Raw genomic sequence first — 11,722 nt, forward strand, 5'->3', positions numbered from 1 at the left:
ACTCATCTTTATCCGATAGGCCCTTCAATCAATAGGCTTACTGTTCAGCCACTGCACAAGAAACAGTAATCAAATCTTAGCCGAGAGTCAGTCCTCTCAACCCACCGGGTTAGTCTAGTAGTGAACGCATCTTCCCAAATCGGCTGATTTGGAAGTCTGAAGTTCCAGCGTTCAAGTCCTAGTAAAGTCAATTATTTTTACACTGATTTGAATACTAGATCGTGGATACCGATGTTCTTTAGTGGTTGGATTTCAATTAACCACACATCTCAGGAATGGTCGAACTGAGAATGTACAAGACTACACTTCATTTACACTCATACATATCATCCTCAATCATCCTCTGAAGAATTATCTTAACGGTAGTTACCGGAGGCTAAACAGGTTTTTAAGCCCAGCCAACGCGGAGTAAAAAACCTACCTTCCACCGGTACGCCAGGGTCGGCACTGCGGGAGCGACAGTGCTCTCTCTCCCTCGCATGCATCATTCTATGTGCGCATGCGCACAAAGCCAAACAATACGCCACTGGAACTGTGAAACGCGCAGTTCCATACAAAGATTTCTGGTTTTTTTTTCACAAACTGAGGGATAGTTTCTGACATTAAGTTTAAGGATTATATATTGTACATGTATAAAGAAAGAATTAAAGAAAAAATGATTCATTATATTAAATTTTATCGATATATGAAGTGGAAAGAAGTGCTGCATTTTCACAGTGCCTATACGTGAGCCGCCACTGCTATTTCATTTATAGAACATCATATCAACTCTACGACATGAACAGTACACTAAGAATCAACCAAATGGTTAATACAAACCCACCGGGTTGATTTAGTGGGAAACGCGTCTTCACAAATCAGCTGATTTCGAAGTCAAGAGTTATAAGGTTCAAATCCTAGTAAAGGCCGTTACTTTTATACGAATTTGAATACTAGATGGTGGATACCAGTGTTCTTTGGTGGTTTTGTTTCAATTAGCCACACATCTCAGGAATGATCAAACTGAGATTGCACAAGACTACACTCATACATATCAACCTCATTCATCCTCTGAAGTAAAACCTGAATGGTAATTCCCAGAGGCTAAACAGGAAAAAGAAAGAACTCTGCTTGTATGGTATAAAGACGATTGCTGCTGAGCCATACTTCAAGCTATCAAATGATTTTGGCTTCCTGTTACACATCAACAATCACTATCATGTTTATTTGGGAAAAATCAGGTATCCTCCCAGGTTAATATCTTTTTTCTTATTATTTATTAATTTTTTTTATTGAAAGTTCAAACTTTATCAAACTTTTCAAGTTTGATTAAAGCTTTTCAAACTTATCAAACAAGTTCAAACTTTTTATTTTATCAAAATAAACTTTAAACAATTTCAAAGTTTGAAGTAAATTAAAATTATGATTAAAAAAATAATAAATTAAAAAAAATGATATTAAAAACCTTCAAATACACAAATCATAGTACAAAAGGGCAGTTAAAACATTTACATGATAAAAAGTTTTAAAAAATGTCATACATAGAGTCATGGTAGTTGCAGACAGTTTTAGCACACCCAGATATATTTCTCTTTAATCCAAAAGGACTTATTGGGTAAAAACAGGGTGTATATGGAGTCCTTTCACAAAAAATGCTTTCTGTAAAGGTGGTACAAGGGTTTAAATTTATGAATATACAATTTTTCTAGTTCTGTTGACCAACTTTTCCACTGTTGAACACCAGAACGATAAAATAAAGTGTTAATAACTTAATAAAGGTATTTAAAAAAAAAAAGATAAAATTACAACATTACAGTACTGGTATTTAAAATAATTTTATAAACAAAATTATTTAATATGACAGCATTTTATACTTTCAGAAATATTAGGAGACCCAATCTTCTAAGCTGCTCCTATGAACCAACTACCAATCTTTTTTTTCTGTTTAGCCTCCAGAATCACTGTAAGGTATTACTTCAGAGAATGATATGTATGAATGTAAATGAAGTGTAGTCTTGTACAGTCACAGGTCAACCATTCCTCCAAATCAGCTGATCTGGAAGTCGAGAGTTACAGCGTTCAAGTCCTAGTAAAGCCAGTTATTTTTACATGGATTTGAATACTAGATCGTGGATGCCGGTGTTTTTTGGTGGTTGGGTTTCAATTAACCACACATCTCAGGAATGGTCGAACTGAGAATGTACAAGACTACACTTCATTTACACTCATACATATCATCCTCATTCATCCTCTGAAGAATTATCTTAACAGTAGTTACCAGAGGCTAAACAGGGAAAAAGAGAGAGAATACTAGATCCATGATCTAGTATTCAAATCTGTGTAAAAAATAACCTGCCTTTAATAGGATTTGAACCTTATAATTTTCAACTTCAAAATCAGCTCATTACTTAATCACTAGACCAGCCTGGTGGGCTTGCTCAACTATCTCAGGGCTATCCACGTATTGCAAACTATCAAGTTTTAAGTGCATGCAGTCTACTGTCCAAATATAACAAGCACCATAAATAAAAGTCATTAAATACATAAGAGGGTCAAATTAGATTACTTCAAATGAATTAATATCAAATCAAATAAAGATACCAAATTAAATTTTACTTTTCAAACATTTTATACCTTAATCTTTTCTTGTCGTTGTACTAACTGAAAGAGAACTAAATATAATAAAATTTTGGTTATTATAATTAGTTTTTATCAAGTTTATTTTACAAGTAATGTTGGATAGAACAGTAAAGTAGCATAAAATTGTTTTCAATGCTTCACAGAATGACTTGAAGACTGCTACTACCCTAATCTTCATGAAAAATTAACAAAAAGACTTTGATTACCAATCTTTTTTTTAAATTGTCCCTAAAGAGAAATAAAAAGATGTTTAACTGTTTCTCTATATTTAATTGATGGCTACTGCTTGATAAATTTTTCCCAATTTATTTTCAAACAACTTAACATATAACTTAAATAAATTTAAACCAAGTACTATTATACAATATTATAAAGTATTATGTTATTACTATCAAGCAGAAACTAATTTAATTCAGTATAAAGTTTAACTTATATGTAAATACATTCTAATAATTGTAAAACCAGTTAAAACATGATTCCAGGCAGAAAGTTTGTTGATTGTAAACCATCCAAAAAGATAAAAATAATATATATGAGAAAGAATATAATTTAATAAACTGATTAAAAACAGCATACAAAACAAAAAATTATGAAACCAGTAGAATAATTTGATAAACTGAAAAATGAAGTTAAGTTAAAACCCTGGTAAATTAATTATGAACTTTACACTAAAATTTAATAAAATATATAAAATTAAACATATATTGTACGTTCAAAAATGGAACAGTTTCTCATTAATTTATGATTTCATTGTCAAAACAAAAGTAGATTACGACCAAAAATCGTTTATTTCAGAGACGATATGAGAATAATTAACCTAAAGAAACAATATTAAAATTATAAATACAACACGAGACATATTAACGAAGGATTACTTCAGTAATATTTATCTAAATAACATTAATCTTCAATCGAGTTATTAGAAGTACTTTTCCATTGACAAAAATAAATGTTATCATATAAATTAAATTATAAAACCAACTTTTCCATATTTACTATTATTAAAAAAAATTGTACGTACCAATAAAAAGCGCAAAAAATACAACTAACATTGACTTCATCATTGATCAGCAAGTTTTTCTAATAAAATGGGATTAAAAAACAAGGTTATGTATTTTTTTAAACAAAAACTTTCACTTGGTAATTACGAAGTACACTAAACTGTTACAAAATAAAAAAATATATAATTAACCAACCAATTATATGCAAATATATCAATATATCATATTAGTAATCAGTGTATTAAAATAAAATAAACTTATTAAGTGTATAATAGACCCTACATACACAACAAGAACTCACGGCATGACAGACTGAAAACTACTGAATTAACACACAGAGGATGCAGAACATTTCCAGGTTTGAACTTGCATAAACAGGCACCAGAGTGTTCTCTTTGTTATTTCATTTTTATAACAGCTCCATCCGTTGTTATTTTATAAGAGATATTTAAATAATTTAAAATTAATTTTATATCAAAATCAATTACACCATAAAATAAAACTCATAAAGTACTATGTAAAACATTTTTATTAGAGGTTTTTATATACTATAACAAATATTTTTGTTAGATGAATCCACAAATAATATCATTAATAAAAGTAAAAGATGATGGTTTTTTTTCTGGACTTCTTTTTTATTATTTTATTTACTATTAACAAATATTACTTTAACCGTTTTACTGTTACTTTAATTTGTAGTTCATATCACAAATCTGATAAGAAATCAAAAGTGTATTTTTTTCTTTTTATTATATTAAAAAAAGAATGAAACAATACTATTTAATGAAATCAATTCATCCGTGAATCATTTTCTAGATACCAGGAGTGAGCTATTAGTTCTTTTCAGAATTATAATAAAACTCTTTTTCATAGGCGCATATTCCTATAGCTTGTGCTATAGGAATATGAAAAGGAAATTTAACAGCATATAAAAAATGCTGTACCTGACTAAGATACAAACCTGGGATCTCTGAATGAAAGGGTTAGATGTTACCACTCCACCACTTGAAACTGGCATTTCTGTAATTGTCCTCAAAAAAGTATGGAATCATTATTCCAGTCAATACTTCTATACAATGCATTTATTAATGGACAGTGTTTCCTGATACATTTTATTGATGAAATGTAAAAAAAAAAAAACAATAGTTAATATTTTCCATTCTCAAGTCCTATATTCCTGAGTAACCCCTTTAACTGAACTGTATTGGTCAAAGAAACATGACCATACAAGTAAGTATTCATTTTTATGCATTAATATGAATCTAAACCACTTCTATATTTTTTTATTATGTATTTTATGATACTGATCTAATGAAAAGATTTTATTGCAGTTTCTCTTAATCTGTGCAGGTCAATGAAGGGATAGTGCAGTTTTACTTACCCATGTTTGGATCAGACCTTCTCATTCCTGGTGTGATCTATTTTATGTATAATTATGTAAAACTCTAAATAAAATATTTATTTATTCAAATTCAATTAAAAGTAACACTTGAAATAATTACTTGTAATAATGTATTGATCGGTCATGCTTTAATTTTGTTATAATATTTTATAACTGAGTTACAGAAAAAGTGTTTTTTTTTTTAATTTTATACTCTGCCTGCATAAATGTGTTTTGATCTAGCAGTTTGTTCATTACAAAAGTTGAGGCAGTCATTACAATTGCAAATAATTTGTTGTAGTGTACTATATAATTACTGTAAAGGATAATTTTCTAAATATTGGCCATTAATCTACCCAAGGTTATTCAAATTTAAGAATTAATAAATACCATTTATACATTTTAAACTGCGTATTATACACGTCAGAAATTATGTATTTTAAATTGTATGTATATATATATATATAATATATATATATATAATATTCTATAATTAGAAATAGATTAATGTTGCTTATTATTTAATAATTTTGATCTCCATAATTGTATGAAGTTAAAGTTATAAAAAAAATAACATGTAAAACTATATTAAAAAGAAAATGGAACCCGATTTAATTTATCTAATGGAATGTTATCACAAAAAACTGCAATATCTTTATAAGAAAAACATTTTCATTATATTTTTAATTTTGTTAGGTTTGACATAAAACAACCATTTTATATCTAATTATCAAATAAAATAAGCTTAGGAAATTTTTTTTCTTCCCATGTAGCCTTCAGAACAACTGTAAGGTGTTATTTCAAAGGATGAATGAGTGACAATGTACAAATGTAAATGAAGTGTAGTCTTGTACAGTCTCAGGTAAACCATTCCGAAGATGCGTGATTAATTAAAACAAACCCAATCACCAAATAATACTGATCTAGTATTCAAATCTGTATAAAAGTAACTGCCTTTAATAGAATTTGAACCTTAAAAGTTTTGACTTCAAAATCATCTGATTTCAAAGTTGAGAAATCTGAAACAATAAAAATGACATATTACTTTTAGAATCTGATTAAAAATAATAATAAATATGTAATGCTAAAGTAACAAAGTTTTAAAAGAAATATTTTCCTCCATGTCAGTCAATAATAAAATAAATTCAAAACAAATTTTTGTTTCGGTAACTTTCTTTCTTTTCCTGATTAGCCTCCGGTAACTACCATTCAAATAATACTTCAGAGGATGAATGAGGATGATATGTATGAGTAAATAATGAAGTGTAGTCTTGTACATTCTCAGTTCGACCATTCCTGAGATGTATGGTTAATTGAAACCCAACCACCAAAGAACACCGGTATCCACGATCTAGTATTCATATCCGTGTAAAAATAACTGGCTTTACTAGGACTTGAACGTGGAACTCTCTACTTCCAAATCAGCTGATTTGGGAAGATGCGTTCACCTCTAGACCAAGCCGTTGGGTATCATCTAAGGGTTAATAAAATGAAAGTAGCTTTGGCATTTATATTATACTCTGAACTCAAAATGAGAAGCAGTTTCTTTTATTACTTTCATAAAAGATGTACTTTATTTTTACAACATTTTTGAACAATTCTCTTTTATTAAATTAATTTTTTGTGGTGATCACTTTTTTGAAAATAAATTTCTCCTACATTCTCCCCTCTACACCCTACATTCACCACTAGACCAACCCGGTGGATTTGCTTCGGTAACTGAACTAATTTTGGTTTATTCCAGTTTATTAATATTTTTAAATTAAAACACATGACATATACATATAAAGATTTATATATATATATATAAAAATCTTTATTGAAAAACTATTAAATGGTGGTCAGAGGGAAAATGAAGTGAAGTAGTAAGGATTATTTGTACCGATGATTATGTATATTTATTTTGATGTCTTTAATCAGACTTTTAAGTTTGGTCAAAAATCGCAGTGCACTCTGTATACTGAGAATTAATTATTTTTAATTAAATTGTTGTTATTAAATAATATTTTCATCACTTTTCAAAGAACTGGAAATCTACCTTTTCAAAGTAATGTTCAACAAATACATAGTGGAAACATGAAACTCATTAATCAACAATTTCTTGTTGAAAGTTAAAAAGGAAATAATGAAATATTTTATTAAATATAATAGATTTTACAATTTAATCTTTGAATGAGTGACTGCCATTGATTTACTCAACCATCAGAAATCAAAGTAACCCCTAGATATTTACCTACATCTGCAACAAAATCTACACGACCAAATACTGATATTTTTCCATACTAATTGTGAGATCTTACCTTTCATGTCGGTCAACCAGTGTTTTTACCATGAATGTCATATCACCTTCTGATATCAAAATCTGATATTATTTATTATATATAAAACTCCTTATCTAGTTTCACCTGCAAACCTCTACACTTTATCACCCGTTCCTTCATTTCACTTAAATAAATATTAAAAAGTGTCCGGGAGTTATAATATCCCTGATTCAACTTTGTATTAACAATAAAAACTTCAAATTAATGTTCCAGATCTTATCTTACTCTTTAAAAACAGTTCTCCATTCTCCAAGTTGTACAACTTAAGTCTGAAATTTAAGTGATAATTGAAGAAATGAATAAAATATGAGGACAGTAAAGATGATTTACTAACACAGCTCCTGAAAAGTCACAAAGCTGGATAAGGTTAGAAATGAAGACGAAATAATAATAATAATAATGATGATGAAAGTAGAAGAAAAGGTACTGATTTCATTGAAAAGAAGCAATTACAGCGGTTTGATGTTGTAACAATTATCACCCAGTCCCAAGTTTGAGAGCAAATCCAAAGTTCATTAGTTACAGAAAATTGAAAGGTTTGTAGAAAGGAAGGAATAGATGATTTATGGCAAGATAGAAGGCTATGGTATATGAGGTGTGGCTATTAAATAACGAGACTAATGCTATAAAATATTTTATTTTATATTTATACATATTTAGTTATCTTCAATATGCACCCCTTCAATATGCACCCTTCTTCTATCTCTAAATGCTCCATGTGAATTTTTTCCATTTTTCAAAACAGTGATGGAAGTCGTCTTTAGTGACCTCTTTCATGACGCTCACCGCTTTTTCTTTCACAGCTTCAATGATCTGAAATCGTGTTCCTTTTAATATAGACTTAACCTTGGGGAACAAATAAAAGTCACATTGTGCCAGGTCAGGCGAATAAGGTGGATGGTCTAACACTGGGATGTTATATTGGCTAGAAACATCTTGACAGACAATTTAGTGTGAGCCAATGCATTGTCCTGATGAAGAACCCATGACTTGTTCTTCCACAATTCAGGTCATTTTTTTCTTATTTATTCTTCGCCAATTCCTACAGTTTCAGCAATTACACGAATAGTTAACCGACGATCAGGTCAGATAAGATTACTAATTTTTTTCAATATTTTTATTAGTTTTTGATGAGGAAGGGCGACTCAAGCAGACATCATCGCCAACATCTTCTTGGCCATCTTGGAAATGCTTAAACCACTCAACTTGGAAGGAACAACCAACTCGTTGACTTGCGAAATGTATAGTAAAAATTTTGTGTACCAAATTTTTAGTTACTATTCAAACATGTTAGAAACATCCACAGGCATTAGAGAATACATGCTTATTAGTTTTACCCTTTCAGGAAAAATTAAATTGGAAGCCCATTTATTATAGCGAAGATTTTGTTTCAGATATTGTTTACTTTCAGAGCCAAATTTTGGCTTTATTAGAATCAGATCACAAATGCCATTACTATCAAAGAAACAAATTAGCATGGTTTTGATTTGCTCATTTTTGCTTTTTTGGGACGTGGTGAGTTTGAAGTGTGCCACTCCTTGTCCTGGGGTTTTGTTTCTGGGTCATACTCAAATATCCAAGATTCATCACCAGTAAAAACATTTTTTTTAGAAAATCAGGATCAGTTTCAATTTGCCCTAGAAGATTGCAGCACACTTCCACCCTATTGTTTTCTGTTCAAAAGTGAGGTTTTTTGAAACCAATTTTGCACAAAATTTTTCAAGTCCAATATTTGTCAAAATTTGATGGACTGTGGTACAATTCAAATTCAATTTTTTTCTCAATCATTCTGACAGTTAATCGCCGGTTGTATATATCAAGTCTCCGATTTGCTCAACACTGTCATCACTTTTTGACGTTAACAGTCTTCCAAAGCGTGGATCGTCTGGAACTGATTCCCGGTCATCTGAAAATGCTTTAAACCAGCTAAAAACTTGGGCTCATGACAGAGTTATCTCCATACGCCCTTTTCAATTTTAAAAAAAGTTTCAGGAGCATTCTCACATGGTTTAACACAAAACTTGATTGCTCAACCTTGCTCATAATTAGTATCACTCATTTTTGTAATACACAACAAAAACTCGTTTTCCGAAAAGTTTGTTTACGTCTCACGTGGCAAGAACAGACTAAAAATATTAATACCTAATATAAATCAGCTATTCATACAACCATATTTTTACTAGTAACTTTACAGTGTTGCCACTTTGGCTGTCAAAAAGAGTCTCATTACTTTATTTACAGACCTCGTACTTACCATGAAAATACTTTTAATATTCATTTCCTAAAGGCCCTCTCATAAATAAACTTCACCAAATTTCAATTTCTTAACTATTCAAAAAAAATTTGACTATTCTTGGTAGACAGTCAGTCAGGGATTTTTGAGTAATATATACAAATATCATTTTTATACAAAATTACCTTGTATATAATTTTTAAATTGAATTTGAAAATTATTTGTTAATGTATTAATCAATAATCCTTATCCTGTTAGTTCCTTTTCTTTAATTGGTTGTACTCACACACATGCACATATAGACTTATAATAAGACTTTACAGAATACTCACAGTAAGTATTGGAATACCTACAGGTTGGTTTGGTGGTGAACTCATCATTGCAAATGAGTTGATTTTGAAGCTGAGAGTTCTAAGGTTCAAATTCTAGTAAAGACAGTTATTTTTATTTGGATTTTAACACTACGTTGTGGATACCTGTGTTTTTTGGTGGTTGTTTCAATTAACCTCACATCTCAAGAATGGTCAGACCTGTGACTTTACAAGACTACACTTCATTCATACATATCATCCTCTAAGGTAATACCTTACGATGGTTCTGGGAGCTAAACAGAAAATAAATAAGATATTGGGATAACAAAAATTCATTTTTAAATGATTTTATTGTAGAAAATTAGTTTTTAAGTAAAAATGTCAAAAAAAGAAGAATTAAAATTTGACCTTCATGTATTTTTTTTAATGTGTATTCAAGCTTTACCTAAGGTTCATATACACAAATTTTTATGGTCCTTTTACTGGTGGAATTGCAATAAGTTTTTAAGATAGCATTTTGTAATACTTTTTAAATGAAATAATACACAGCCAAAAAAAAATGAATGGAAGATAATTTTCTACTAATTTCTATTTCATACACCTTTTTCTTGTAGGCTATCTATAATTTAAATAAAACTTAGGTAAATTTTACATAAAAATAAATAAATTGACTCAAAAAAGTACTAAAATAATACAAAGTGAAAACAAAAAGAAGATGATAAAAAAATTAAATTTAAAATAAGAAAAATGTATGCACTAATTGCATTTGAGTTTTAAAAACAAAAACTAAATTTCAAAACAGGTTAAGTTATTTTAATACAATTTTACATTAGCGCTGAATGAAATAAATAAAAATATCTTGTTTAATTATTTCATTCCTTCTATTACTTATTTTTTTTTTTTTTTTTTAATAATCATTTTCATTTTACTAATATAGAAACTGGTTTTTTTAAAGTAAAACTAATAGTAAGAAAATTAAATAGGAGTATGGAAGAAAGGGATGAGAATGATAGAGGGAAGAGAAAGAGAGAAAAATAATGATGATTATGTCTTAAACAATATTTTACGTCATGTCATCATTACTATAATAGTTTATAAACACTGCAATTAATTCTTCTCACAAGGACAAACAAAAAATTATCCAAACTTAACAAATTACATATAATTAATTTAAGTTCCATTACCTTTATTATTAATTAATATTTTCTGTATAATTTCAAACAAATCAATGAATAGTGAAAAAACAAGCTGAAAAATCATATAAAATCATTAGCATTATTTAAACATTTAACTAATTCAATTTTTAACCTTTTGTCATTAAGCAATATAATTTAAAGTTATATTTACATCTTTTATTCGTATTTTAGAAAATCTTTTGGTTCCCTGAGGTACCTCCAGGCCTGTTGTCTGTGTATGACCTTGATGTTAACTTGCTCAAATGTTTGTCTTGCGTCATGTTATGAATTCTTCATGAATAAATTGTCTTTTCTCATCAACTCTCCTTTTTCTTTACTGTTAATCATTATTCGTCATTTTGTGTTCCAAATGTTTATCTGTTCTGCTAAGTCTGCGCTAAGAAAGGTAGGGTATGTATTTAGTCCAATCTTAAATAGAAGGCCTGGCTTTATTGAATAATAACTTTAGCTGTTTGGATTTTTGTAAACATCAGATAAGAAATGAAAAATAATACCTGTACATGTCTACAAGCAACTTTTCCAAGACTGCACTAAATATATGTCCTGTCATTATAGATTTATAAGGTCTGACAAATATATGAAATAAAATTGGGAAAAAAAGATCAAGAGTAAAGAAAATGGATCCTTGGTGAAAAAAGATCAACTCCTAAAGAATTCACT

At 29.2% G+C, this 11,722-nt stretch overlaps 1 protein-coding gene across 1 annotated transcript in view; it reads right to left on the reverse strand.

Annotated features, from left to right (window-relative positions):
- Positions 1-3,946, reverse strand: part of LOC142333559 (27 kDa hemolymph protein-like) — a 76,785-nt gene extending 72,839 nt beyond the window's left edge. The window contains exon 1 of the mRNA XM_075380845.1: positions 3,641-3,946. Coding sequence (XP_075236960.1) covers positions 3,641-3,683 — 43 coding nt within the window. The 5' untranslated portion in view covers positions 3,684-3,946. The remainder of the gene's footprint in view (positions 1-3,640) is intronic.
- Positions 3,947-11,722: the final 7,776 nt, after the last annotated feature.

The sequence above is a fragment of the Lycorma delicatula genome, chromosome 13, assembly GCF_047948215.1.
Source record: "Lycorma delicatula isolate Av1 chromosome 13, ASM4794821v1, whole genome shotgun sequence".
NCBI lineage: Eukaryota > Metazoa > Arthropoda > Insecta > Hemiptera > Fulgoridae > Lycorma > Lycorma delicatula.